Below are 14,798 nucleotides of genomic sequence, written 5' to 3'. Positions count from 1 at the left end.
TAACCTAAATACTTTTTCCTTTAAAATAATTAGGGAAGCCCAATAATTAACCTCCTTTAAATTTACATGGGATTTCCTATGTCCCATTGTCCCGCCTGTCGATGCAACACGCTGTATACACATACAGTGACAGTCAAACGGTGCTGAGGGCTGTTACCAGACAAGCTCCGATCGGCAACGGTGCTTTATTGCAGGCGAACTCTAGATAGATTAGGTAAGTCTATTAGGGTAAGCTGGCTCGTGAAGGCAGTGGTGGGGTCTTCGTCAGGCCCAAGCCTGCCCTTGGAATTGCTCCCTCTGTTGTCAAGGCCAGGATTAAAAACAGGGTGATAAGTCAGTAAAACAAACAATTAAAAATCACATTGGATAACTTAACCTGTTTGTTTCACGAGCGTTTTTGGCAATAAACTGTTTAACAGCAAACTATGTCTTTAATATTTAAGAGATTACAAAAAGGAATTTTCACATTAATGTTTAAATACTTAACAAAATTGTGTATCTATAGAAAAAGTTATATTTAATAATCAATGTACCAAAAGTTTTTTGGCCGTCGGAGGCACTGGTCCACACATTTTGCAATCCTCAACAGACGATCCCGAGTAGGAACTATCAGAATCGGAACTACTCGAATCCGAATCGGAACCAGAACCGTCGGACTGGCTGTCTTCAGTATCATGGTAAATGCTCATAGCCTTTCTTCCCACAGTATTTAATGGTAATTTACTCAACTCAAATGGAGTGTATCGCTGTTAAAAACATGCAATCAACTTGTGTATTAAAAAAATGTATGCAGTTATCACCTTGTAGTAGTCACTGTATTGACCAGGAACCAACGCAAGAGGGTATGGACCCGGTGGGGGTTTATTAATTTGTTTTACTTTGCCTTTAGGATAATGTACTGTAAATGTTTGAAGATCTAAGCATGCGCGCCTTTGTTCTTTGCGAGTCTACAAGGTGAGTGGTCAGCTGAAAGTAATATTATTCATAGTATACCTTATTAAAGTTAGCATTCCACTGAAAAGCAGATTGAACTGCTTGCTCGACAATATCAATCTTATTTTTTTCCTGACTGGCCGCCAAACTTAGCGCTTTCTGTTTGTTAGAGACATCTTTTGCTTGTCGGTCGCGTTGATGTTTGCAGTACTCCTCATATTTGTGTTGAAAGTCAGTGTACATAATGTCAAGTATATCCTCTCTTTTTACAGCAGTCAATCCCATATCACACATTGCCTCGGACGCTAAACAACTTTCGCGTATAAAATCGCGCTCTTGCATATCAACAGGGCGCCTATGAATTCCTAAAAATTGTGTGAGATCATTTAATCACTATTTCTCAAAGTTACCAGGATATTTTCGTTTAAATGATTTGATTCCGAGAAACTGAGCGACTTGCTCCTGTAACATATAGGGACCACCACCTCCCCAAGAATATTCGGCCAATTTATCGGCGGAAATCACTTCGCCTTCCGGCTCTTGATGCACCTCCAATCGCGTCCCCTTACGAGCTTTTTGAGGTTTTTCACCACTTTCCGTTGTGGTATTGCTTTGTATGGAGCTTTGCGACTCCTCAATAACCTCCGAGGTCGATGTCAAAACCTACAAACACACTTAACCTCATAATAACATTCAAACTGGACCACGCATACCTGCTTGGCGGGCGTTTGTGCACGGCTACTATTATCAGCGCTCATACGCGTTTCTTCTTCATATATAACAACATCTCTATTTCCAGATTCATTTGGCAAAGGAACGGGTTTAAAGTCGCTATCAAAATCCGGTATTATAGATTCTTTGAGAAGACTTCTTCTAGTGTACGGCCTGCGTTCCTAAACGTATAAATTCGTATTAGTAATTTACACATTTTAATTAAGGTAATACAAAACGCTCGCTAAATTTCTATAAATAAACCAAACTATTTTGATACTACTCCACAAAGCTATTAATGTAACAAAAATTATGCATTAACGTTGTAGATTAATATACTTCAATTTCGATTTATTTACAAATAAACACCACTCTAATCTCTGTGTTTACGTCCAACCAAAAATAGGAACTTTAGTACCCAAGTTATTTATAACAATTTCGCTTATTAGCTTACATGGTCGCGAGAATCCTAACAGGTGAGTGTTATGCGATCGGTTGTGTTGAAAAATCCACATCGAAATAGTCGTTCAACATATTAAGGGAGAAAATTCTATATAAATATTGTCTCAATTTGATTATTACCTGTATACAAAATAGATACCCAAATGTCATTGGAGATAATGCAATGGGCAGGAAGTAGCAAGGTACAACATGGTTTAAATTTATTACGTTTCCAACTCCACGCTGGGGGAGGGGGGGGGGTTGTTAGGTATCGTCATTCATAAAGCCCATTTAGTAAGATCACAGATGCAACTTCATGATGATGCTGGAGCCCTGCCTTAATTTTAAAGATAAAACGGGCCTAGTACCCTCTCACAAAACAGGAATCAATGCAGTAGGTGGACCGTGTACGCTCCCAAAAAAAGGCAAAACCAAGTCATTATCTGAAAAATTGATGGCGACTGTGAGGGTGTAAAACATTACAGAAAAAACCACGATTAATGATGAAAGTTATTGAAGCACAATTGAACGCCACACAAAAACTGCACTCTGCCCAACAATTGAAGGGGCCACAAGGCTCAACATGTTGAAGTCATTTAGACTTAGAGAATAACCCCTACATCCCAGATTTAGTACTGGAAAAACGCTAACTAGTTACATAGAATTTTTTGATGGGTACTTTACACTGAAGCAGAAAATTTAAAGAAAAACACTCTTGTATGCACTGTGTCAGAGATAAGGATGCCTATCTCCGAAACCATAGACGATACGACGATGGTCAAATTAGGGAAAAAAACAATTATTATCAATCCGTAACGAAAATAAGAAAATTCCAATTACTTCCGAAGATACGTCAGAAAAACAAAAATTTGACGATTTCGTTTATATATTTTTTTCTGATGTTATTTGAACAAGTTTCTCATTGCCACTATTTGAGTCCTACAAAATACTGTTGAGAGATTTTCAGAGAAATCATCATCACACAAAAGTTGGAAACTGTTGGTTTCAACAGGATGGTGCACCCGCGCACAATGCCCAAAAACATGATAATAACATCATCGTATCTTCTATGGTTTCTGAGACCCCCATGCTAAGACATCGTTATCTTGGACACAGTGTATAGCCACAACTTCTGTTCATTTTTGGAAATTTGTGACAACAATAAATTAAATATAACAAACGAGCTCCTGGGTAAGAGATGTCAAAAGGGCCCTCCATTTTTTTGTACTACATTGCCAATTAACAAACTTCAATCTACAAATATGATACAGAATCCACCTGCAAAATTTTATCGATAATCGATCCATTTGTTTTCGAGATATCGTGCTAACGGACAAACAGACGGAGAGACAACGAAAACCTTTCAGGAAGTAAAAATTTTTCCAAGGTCCATCCAGCTACGAGAATCTCGATATTGACGTAAATTTATAGATGAAACAAGTTTATTTGACAAAATGAGTCAATCAAGGTGAAAGAAAAATAGGCGCTCAGGGCGAAATAACACACCACGCACAAAAAGTCGATTGCAACAATTACCTTAACGTATTAATTCAAAATATGCGGTTGTAATTGCGATTTTCAACAAACAGAACGCACAAACAAACACAAAAACTGATGTTGCTTCTAGAACTCCACTTTTCTTTTTTAAAAGGGGCATCCCGGCTTCATTTTTCATTTCTGATCGACGAAGTACATTAGAAATAAAAAGAACCGTGTATCCTCAATTTTTATTTTCGAGTAAAATAAACCCAAAATAAATGATTGAAAAGCTGTGTTTTTAGTCCGAATTTGAAACGCTTCAGTCTAAATACGTCACAAACCTACAACCAATCACGTAGAAGTAAGCCGACAACCTTGCGCGAGGCCCAAACTCCCACGTGAAAGGGAATGACATGTGCCTGTGAAATTCTCCTGGAATATTGCCAAGTTGTGATGTCATCTGGTTCTAGCCGCTGATTGGTTGGGCTTATTTCGTCACAGAGCCCCCATCTCAGCAAGACTCTTTTGAGATCTCCGTTAGTTATGAACTGAATTGCATGAAATGAGCATAGCATTAGCCATATAATAAGCAATGCCAAGCTACAGCCATAGCCAGGAGCTAGTTTGCTATATTTATTTAGACTACTAGCACTGGTAGCCCGTTATGACCCCTGTCACTGGTAGTTGACCTGTGTGATTCAAACTTGCTTGGCATAGTGATAACTTATACACCAAGCTTCATCGAATTCGTATGTGCACTTTCTGTTATGAATTTCAGCTTCAAACATACAGATGCCTTCTACATATTATATTCAAAAATATTGATCATTATCTTACTGAAGATATAGATACAAGAACAAAGTATAAGATCAAGCACACTTACCTTAAGCATAGTTCGAACTTAATTACATGAAGGTCATTAAAATAAATACATCCAATTCAACCCTTATTGCCCGATTCCAAGTTGCTGTAGATTACGGTCTAATCTAAAACAATACAACAATTCTGGTATGCAAATTGGATGTGGATAAAATGATCGTGTAGCGCGGAATGCCAACTAGAAAAGACTCACTTCTCCGCCTGCGCAATTTGGGGTTAATAACTAATATCCACCTATTTAAATTAAATGAGCCCTTTCAGATAATTAAGATCGAACTTCACTTAAGGTAAACTTGAGTTCACTGATAGTGTGGGTATTTAGACCGAAAGAAAAAATACATTCACATTAATAGCTTTCATGATCTATCGAACAAAAATATTATCACGATTGCTGCACTTCCTGTTTTACCGGATGTGGATAGCAACCTTCTTATTATAAATAGAACACCCTGTATTTTATTACATTTTCGAAATGTCCATGGAAATCTACGTAATTTGATACCACATTGCCCTATACCCAGCATCAAAGGTTTTCAAGTTATCCAAGATTTTTCAGAATTTTTGACGTATTACTGCTTTTCATTTCAGCCCTGTACCTATGACTCCGTTAACTTGAATTTCAAAAGGTCTTCCAAAATCAGCAATACTGACTTGATGCTACATGAGAATGATTTAAATTTTGATCGCCCTTCTACAGGGTGTTTTAAAACTAATGGTCAATTAGATTTAGATTTGACTGTGATATCATTGTACATTACCTGGGAAAGCTACTGGTTTCAACTTGACGGAGCGCCGACTCATTCTACCCATGATGCTTATATGTCTTTGAAGAACATTTTTGAAGACAGGTGAATTGGGTCCATATATAACTCCACTAAACTGTCACACCAGTTGCTTCTCGAAGAGCTTTTAATAAAATGGATACAGTAGAAATTCGAGAGGTGACTACCAACGGCATTCATTGAAGGATCCTATTATGTATTGAAAAAAAAACTGTGGCCATGTAGAACCTGTTCTGTTTGTTATGTAACATTTATTTAACTTGTTATTCATTAAAGTAAATAGGATTCTTTTCATATTTAGTGATATAAACTACCATCAAAAACAAATAGTAACAATTATAACCATAAACAGATTTGTCTGGCAGGTATACTAACGCATTTATTTCAAAGCCTCCTAAGAAAATTAAGTGTAAAAGTAATCATTTTAGAAAATCTAAAATAAAACGGAAAGCATGAGACATAGATATAGGGAATGTAACAATCGATCGATGTAGAATTTTTTCGACATTTGAAAGTGCAAAAAAAGCATGTTCCATTTGAAAAAATCAACTTTTTAAGGTTTGAAGTTTTAATTGACCATTCATTTTAAAACACCCTGTAGAAAGCCGATCAAAATTTAAAATTGAAATCATTCTTGTATAGCATGTAGTGAGTATTGTTGATTTTGGAAGACTTTTTGCAATTCAAGTCAATGGAGTCATAGATACAGGACTCAAAAGAAAACTGTCAAACGTCAATCATTTGTGTGTCATGTACATTTCGAAAATGCAATAAAATACAGGGTGTTCTATTTAAAATAAGAAAGTTGCTATCCTCGTAACTTATGAAAGTATCTAAAAAATTCGTTAAGCAGAAAAGCCAGAAAAAATTGTGAACGCAAATTTTCAGAATGTAATAGAAAATGACTGAATTATAAAAAGATATTTTGCTTTGCTCTCCCTACCAGCCATTTTTTTTTACATACTTAAATGTCACACTGTGTATGATGAGTTGTTTTTACAAATGAAGAAAGAAGAAACAATATTATGGAAGTCCTATCGCTGACTTTGATGGAATAATTTTCCAAAAGCCAAGTATATTTTTGAATTCAGACAAATATGGGCAGTTCTATTTAAAAAATATGTATACCGAATTTTTTGTACCCCTAAGCTATGGTGGGCCACTGTGATTTGAGATGTTTGAATACCTGCGATAATAACAAAAATATCTATTGGGTAATTTATAATCAATATCCCTGTACATTTTCGAAAAGAACAAAAAACTGCCATCACTTTCAAAAAAGGAGATGAGACAGTTTGTGAGATAGTAAAACATTGTAATTTGTTGACTGTTTGCAGTCATAAAAAATTGTATTAAAGCAGTGACCTGAAACAAATTTAGCTATATTTAGTATGACCCATCTTCAGCATTTTGAACAGAGCAAAATTGTTATACATAAAAAAAATACCCACAGTTATTAATAAAAGGTAATTTACTAAATTCAAAGTTTTACACAGAATCTGAAAGTGTACAAAATCTCTGATATCAAATAACAAAAAAAATATATATTCTAGTAATACGATTTAAAAATATAAAAATCTAAAGCAAAAATGACCTATTGAGATTACACTAATCACAAATTGCACCTAAACCAATCAACTAACCTCAAGAATTGATCAGTTAACAAGCATTAGCCATTTTATACACTACAATTAAATCTATAGTATCAAAAATACAACTTCATGACATAAATATTATACATAGAAACTTAAACATATTAAACGTTGATATAACAAAAAAAACATTAGTAATTTTTATTACTAACGCATTAACAACAATTTTTTAGCAAAAATAAAACTTAAACACAATGTATAGTCAGTCCGGTTTTAGTAACTTAGTTTCACACACTCCTGCCGGCCACTATCTTCGTAATGGAGAACCAACATTTAGTTGAATCGGTAACGAACGATCACTGCAAAAAATATTTCTATTCTGTCATTTTTTAGTAAAAGAGTTACACGTAACTATAAATTATTCTTACTGTCTGTCATATAGTTTTAGAGGGCAAATACAGTTACGTTATAACCGACCGACTCCCCAAACCCTAATGGTATTAAATTTGGGGTGGGTACATTTTAGTGAAAACTGAAGTTGAGGGATGACCATTGTCAGTTTTTGAGCAACATGGAAATACAATCAAATAACGCAACGAAATCATTCCCTTACCTTTCTTGTGTATTGACTCGGACGATCAGCAAAAGTCAAAATGTTACTCAAAAATTAATTAAAAAATTGCAATTGCAAAAAAATGCAAGTTGCATTCGATTACAATTAACATCAACGTTTTGCGCTATAAACAGTACGCTTAAATAAACAATTAACAATTCACCTGTCACTTTATTTTGGGGTTACCAATTCAGTTATCTAGTTACGTTTCAGGATGAAATTGGAAAAAGATACAAAATTTAAAAATGTTACCAAAAAAGAATAGCAATGCTTCACCTCAAAATTGTACACTAACTGGGTCAATGTAATATAATAAAGACACTGTGTGTAAGAGAAGGATATCTGTCATGGAGATCTCGGAAACTATAGAAGATCGTTAAAGAAAAGTTGCGCAATTAAAGAGTTTTTATAATGATTTAAAGAAAACCACAAAATTTCGATTACTTCTGAAGTACCAGACAAACTGAAATGTGCCGATTTCGTTTTTATTTTTTTTCTGATGTTTGAAAATATACAAAAAAATACTTTCTCATTGCCAATTGTCCAATAGGTATTCTCACATGGTTCGGGCGTTGTGTGCTGGTGCAGCATCCTGTTTAAACCAACAGTTTCCAACTTTTGTTTTTTTTGTGTGCCGTACATCTTTGTATTCGTAATAAAAAATGCTAACCAATACAGTATGTACTTTTGTTGTGTGCCATATAAAAAATAAAGTTCGTGATGATTTCTCTGAAACGAAACGCTGTATTGATGACATATCATCGGAAGTAATTGGAATTTTCCAATTTTCTTTAAAGCATGATAACTACTCTTTAAGTAGGCAAATTTTCTCTAATTTGACCATCGTCGTATCTTCTATGGTTTCCAAGATCTTCATGATAGATATCCTTTGTCTTAGACACAGTGTATATGGATTGTTTGTATTTTATCTGTTCCTAAGGTCTTCCATTCAAGATAGTAACTTGAAAAATGAAGAATGCTTCCCTCCTGTTACCTTCCGTTGATAGACAAGAGAAGCAAAAATGAAGGGAAGTTAAGTAAAAAAAAAAGATAATTTTCGATATTTCCCCAGTTATCCAGAGACGATAATATCTACGCTATTTTTGCTTAAATGGAATTATTGCACAATTGATGATATTGCGATGATGAATATGTTGCATCAACATGTACCCAAGACTAAACCTAAACCTTGTGGTATTTATTTGTTTAAATCTGTGTTGCTCCACAGTATTTGTTTGAGAATGAAACAACCTGGATATTTCATTGCTTAAAGTGTATTTTCTTGTGGTAGCTAATATTACATTTCAAATACCATTGAATAACAAACCTAACATAGGGGTACCTTTTGAGCTCTAGAAAATGCTTCATAGATGTGGGTGCTTGATAGCCCGAATCAACCTTGAAGAGGAATATTCCTATGGTCCAATTCATTCTTGCAACCACTCTGTTTGTATTTTACAATCGTTACCCCGCCACTGCTCCTTCATACTGCAGGGACACATCACACCATTTTATTCCTGCTCATCTGAATCTTCTAGAATGACAATGTCTACCACATCGCTTTGGATAAACTACTACTTCATTGTGAATGTAATAGATTGCATTTAATTTTGTCATTCTTGCAATAGTAGATCGAAGCAAGGTCATAAACATTCATAAATAAATAACTCCAACACTTTAAATTCGAACATTTTATTACTTTTCACTTTGACGCCACTGGAACGTTTTGGTTTTTTTTTTTTTTTATGAGAGTGAGACAGCTAAGGTCATATTCCCGTTTAATTCACATCTATGTAATCACACATCTAAATTTCCCTCGAAATTTCCCCATACACTTCAATACTTTTAAAAAAATTCAATAAAACGTTGAATAGCAAGTTAATGGTATTTAAGAAAATAGCACTAAATAGTATCAAAATAGCACAATTTATTAGTTTTTGAAATCATAATTATTACACGATATGTCGCATGCATTATCATCTCCCTGTATGTTTTTCAACAGAAGATTGTAATGTCCTAATCTACTAAACCTGGACTCGGAATAAAAGTTTGTAAAAATCGAGGTCAAGGAAGGTGGCAAAACAGGTAAGGGTTTGCACTATCCTACTTGCTACCATCCTCCTCCTGCTTCAAATTTCAAGTTAGCAGCACCCTCACCGTGACCTAAAACTTGAAGCAGGATGATGTGGATGTATTTCCGCATAAGCAGGATGGTCTTAGAGTCCTGCTTCCAATGTGTTGCTGGGAAGAAATTTAGAAACAAAATTTCAAAAATTCATATCTCGAATAAGTGGTGCTGCTGACCCGACTTTAAAGTAGGATTATGGCGGCACCGAGTTTAAGTGATCCTGCTTACAATGTGTTGCCAACTTTTCTGACCTTCAAAATCGTGGTGTAGCAGTTATACCGAGCGTGACAGATAACCATAACAAAAAAATTTGTAGACAGTAGCAAAAGAAGCATTTTTTCCCAATAAACAGACCTACCTAAATTGTTTGTTTGATAACTAGTTTTCCAAAATTCCAAAATCTACATTTCATCTTTTTATCTTAACATAGGAATTGTGTCCTGATCTTGCACAGGGTGGTTCAAATTCGTGGCTCACCGTTGGGATCACCGCAACGGTTTCTCCGTAGCTTCAACAGTTGGAAATGGACGGTTCCCGTTATCACTTTCTATGTTGTTATCATAATTTCCAAAAAAAAAAAAGAAATTCATTTAAATCCATCGCCATCATAGCCATGTTGATTCAGCAAGATCTAGTTATCCGTGGATGTTTTGTTGAGAAATGAATGTAAACTATTTGATTTTGAAATTTTTCTTGTAAATTTATGTAAAGGCATGAAGTGACACTATTATTTTTTTTATGGTCGTTTGCACGGACAAATTTAAGTGGAGCTTAGCTTAAACGTAGCTTAACATCCATGGCAACCATTGTCTCAATAATCGTTGCCATGGATGTTAAGTTACGCTTAAGCTAAGCTCCACTTAAATTTGTCGGTGCAACGGCCATTAGTCTTCTATCTATTCGTAAAAATTCAATATGGCGTCCATATGAGTGATAAACAGATTCAGATTCTCCGAAAAAATACCCATAGAAGTAAATGAAAACGAAATTTGACATTTGCAGTTTTTTGGTGATATCTCAGTTATATTCAGATATTTTTTATAAAAATTTCAAATGCATTTTTTTAGTAACAAAAAGGAGTAACTTTGCCCACATTTAACCTGTACAGTACATCTCTCACCGTCGAGGAGATCCCAATGGTGAGTCATTAATTTAAACCACGCTGCACACATTTTTTTAAATTCCTACCCTAAAATGGTGCAACCAAAAGGACAAAAAATATTCTGAGCTTGAATAAATATCTTATTTGAAGACCACTGCGTGAAAGGAAACGAATGTAGCCTTACTTTTAAGTTTTAATCATTCCACATGTTACATATTTATAAAGAAAATGCGCATAAATAGTACAGACAGCAAACTTGGTACATATCTAACTATTGTTGTCTGGTCAAGAATTGCTCTTGGAATTTAAAATTAATTAATGAATTAAATTTCAACTATGAACTTTCTGTCTGCTCGTCCATCTGTCTGTGTACACGATAACTAACAAACGGTTTCGAATTTTTCAATCCCGTTTCAGTATTATGTTTATCATCCCCCAAAGAAGAACTGATTAAATTTTCAGTGACCCAGGAGCTCCTGTGGGTCCGTCCGTCTGTTACAAGCTCTTGGGTCACTGAAAATTTAATCAGTTCTTGCTTGGGTCATGATAAAACTTAATACTTACTGAAAACCGAATTGGAAAATTCAAAACAGGTCACGAGTTATCATGTACAGAGAAAGGAAGAACTAATTCAATTTTCAGTGACCCATGAGCTCGTTTGCTATATTTGTTACAAGTTTATGGGTGTTAAAATCTTCATCACCTTAGGGTCGGAATTTTGAAGAAAATGTTTACAAAAGACCATAGTTAAAGATAGTCCTTACAGTAACTCACTCGCAAGAAGTAGGTGGAGTTGTTATTGGCAATTACATGTGACAACACTATTATTTTCTCCACGTCCATAAATAACAATGTTCGATAAAGTGATGGCAGTTTTATGTATTTGTCTAATTAGACAGCAAAGTCGGTAGCCAACCATGAACTTTACTAATAGAAGCAGATACACATTCATAAGTGTCATTCCATCATCCATTCGGTCATACATTTTTACTTCCATGTAACACAATTAAACCTGGCTTCCCATCAGGTTAGCTAAAGCCTAAAATCTGTAATTATGAATCTTATAATTGATTTGCACACTTACCGTATTACTCAACGAGCGCCACTTCAAAATTGTTGTCCACTCACAATAAAATCATACGCATACTTTTCAACTGGTAATTTATTGCAGTAGTCTTTTTCTCAAAAGTGTCCGTTATAAAATCCGCAAAAGACAAAATGCTCAAAAAGATAAATATTTGATCTTGCTGTCAATATCAAAATGCAAACCACTACCACCATTTAATTTATGTATTGTAAGAATAGCATTGAGAGCAATACTTTCAGTTTGAAAGTGTCAAATATCTTGTGAGCAGTTTCTGATCTCAGAGGCGCATTGCTTTGCAGCATATTATACAAGATGGTGGAAAATAACGGCATGTCTGCAATGCATCAGGGCGGTTTTTGTAAAAAATCAGCGATTTTAAAAAGGTTAAGTGTTTCAGTTGTGAAAGTTATTTTCATAAAAGCTGTTCTATTAAAAAAAAACAAAAAAGTATTGGATGAAGTAATCCAACAAACCAGTAAGAGCAGGGCGATAGCGATCCTGTGATGATTTAGAAGATGAAGAGGAAGATGAAGAACTCCCCATGATATTTTCTGTACCCAAGAAGAAGAGGGGTTTCAACAAATAAGAGGCATATTTTAAAAGATGACAGCAATATTTGGAGACTTTTTCGTCTCATAATGGATGAGATGTGCGTTAAGATAAGAAGCGAGTGTAAAATTAGATAAGAGTCGAAACGCCACATTGTTGCCTGTATAAAAAACATACCCGAAACGTGGTTCTCGTTGGGTCCGTTTCCGTTTTTTTTAACTTGACGAGTACATAACTAAAAATTAAGTGGGAGAGAAAGATTCTTCGCCACCTTTTCAAGGCAAAACTATGTAACTCGAGCACGACATTTTAGATAGCGTAATATTAAATTGTTCGCCAAATTTTCGAAGCGAAACTACATGTGCGTTGAGCGCGGCATTTTTTAGATCGCATAAAATTTCATTTTCAATTAAAGATTCGAGACGAAGCCATATAATCAAAGTATACGAAAGAATTGTCAGCCGTGTAGATGTGCGTGATATTTTATTACCACGAAAGCGTTGTGGTTCAAGGTGCAGAACGATCATTATGTCTATATTTGGAATGGCTAGTTATGATTAAAATACAAGTTTACTACCCAAATTCGTGCACGTCTCTTGTGTAGGTATACAGGGTTAATAGATTATAAATAAAACGGTACTGCGGAAAATTGGCAAATGGTGCAAAGTGAATAAACAAAAGTTCAATTATTAAACTGATTTGGGTAGTCAACCATCTCTCAAAATTTAACTTCAATGAGCAGTCATACACTGATATAAAAACAGAATCGTCGATCGTTTTGGGCATTTTGCATAAAAAGTTTACGCTTAATCAATTTAACATTCCTGAAGAGGTCAACCTACAGGAGTTTATTCTAGATAAATAATTACATATCGAAGGTATCATATCAAAAACACGTATGAACCATTTTTTGTAAAAAAACGTTTTATTGGACGTATAAACTTATTTTGGTTATTTGCAAATCATATCAGAACGGCCCCCCAAGTCTAAACGGTACACTGGTTTGTACGCCATAAGATATTGACATGAATTATGTTGATGAAAATGTTCAAAGCAGTTCGGAGGACAAAATGACATTGCAGGAAGTAAGGGAACAACGTCAAATTAATAGAAAAAGGAGGAAGAACTAGCTATGTGATGGTTTTGTCCGTCTGTTCCTCGTCTAATTCGAGAACGATCGTTTTGGGCATTTGCAAAAAAATTTACGCTTAAAGTCAATTCAACTTCCTGAAGAGGTCGACCTACAGGAGTTTATTCTAGATAATTAATTACATTATGGTGATATGGTTTGAGATTTTATTGTGTATTTGTTACATGCATCACCTCGATATTTTACATCACAAAAAAATGTAAAAAAAGTGCAGTTGGACGGATATTATTTTCATTAATATGTGTATTCCAGCACTCCAATTTACATGGGTATTTATTTAAGAGTGATCAAACCAAAGATTCATGTTTTGATTTTGAGATTATAAGGAGAAATAAAGTGCATACCAACTTTCCGCATGCTAAGAGTCATTGAAAGTTTATTCATTACTGAGCTAGCCGTGGTATTATTTCATTATTAAAAAATTAATTGCAAACAATAAGATTTTGCCGTTACAAAGAAACTCAGCACGACACTTTCAACGTACTCTGCTTCAACGATCACTCGTTGCAAACAAATGCAGCAGAAAAAGCTAAAAGGTTGTCAGAAGTTGTGAAAGTTGCAAAAAATATCGGTAAATTTACATTTTAAAGAAAACTTGTAACAATGTAAATTAATACTGTTTACCTACCAATCAAAGTACATATGTGCAAAGTGTCAGAAGTTAAAAGAAGAGATTATGACAACACTGAATATATCAGCTCCTGGTATCCCACCAAGTTTTTTGGCTCCGTCCTTATATCTACTTTGTACCAATATAAAATCTGTTTCCTAAAAAGGTTTCCTGGGCCGAGTGCGAAGTGCTAGAGCGTATTTCGGCCAGCAGGGCAACATCGGTCTTTTTCTTTTGGTTTTCACATTGTGATAACCCACCCTGATGGTTAGGCAACACACATTTACATCCGAAACAAAAATATAATATGCTCTGTATATAACCAACGACCGTTTTGCGCAGATGCCGAATACTAGGGGATTTTGGTAACGAAGCTAGGGGAGAATATGGAGAAGATGGCGACGAGGTCGACGGAAGACACACGCTTTCCCGGTTTTTTAAATTATTCTTGATTATTTTGGTGGTGGTGTTTTGAAGATGTATGTACTAGATATTTAATCATTGAATTTCTTGCCACAATGTGATATTTACATTTTGTTGATTTTGCATAAACTACGATATCTGAATCACGGCGTACTCCATGCCTTTGTTTGAGTGAGTACCGTTAGATGAATCATGTTTGTGTAATACTGTACAGATGATTATGCCATTATTTTGTTTAATTAAGTAATTTACTTCTGTTATTCATGAGGAGTTGATTATCGGTGTGATGTTGCTCTGTTCGATTGACCCGTAACAATTC

General features: G+C 35.0%; 1 protein-coding gene across 3 annotated transcripts in view; it reads right to left on the bottom strand.

Moving 5' to 3' along the window:
• Positions 1-411: 411 nt before the first annotated feature.
• LOC116169962 overlaps positions 412-14,798 on the bottom strand; it is a 36,177-nt gene continuing 21,790 nt past the window's right edge. The window contains exons 5-9 of one of the 3 annotated variants that reach the window (XM_031486176.1): positions 1,647-1,826; positions 1,344-1,596; positions 994-1,298; positions 801-947; positions 412-746 (exon numbers count right to left, since the gene is read on the bottom strand). In XM_031486176.1, the coding sequence (XP_031342036.1) occupies positions 525-746; positions 801-947; positions 994-1,298; positions 1,344-1,596; positions 1,647-1,826 (1,107 nt within the window). In that variant the 3' untranslated portion in view covers positions 412-524. Of the gene's footprint in view, positions 747-800; positions 948-993; positions 1,299-1,343; positions 1,597-1,646; positions 1,829-6,761; positions 7,177-14,798 lie in introns of those variants that run through there. The other 2 variants (XM_031486177.1, XM_031486178.1) reach the window with 2 other exon arrangements.

Source organism: Photinus pyralis, unplaced genomic scaffold (assembly GCF_008802855.1).
Source record: "Photinus pyralis isolate 1611_PpyrPB1 unplaced genomic scaffold, Ppyr1.3 Ppyr1.4_LG4, whole genome shotgun sequence".
NCBI classification, from domain to species: domain Eukaryota; kingdom Metazoa; phylum Arthropoda; class Insecta; order Coleoptera; family Lampyridae; genus Photinus; species Photinus pyralis.
The sequence above is the reverse complement of the archived record's forward strand: the minus strand, read 5'-3'. Positions and strand labels throughout refer to the sequence as shown.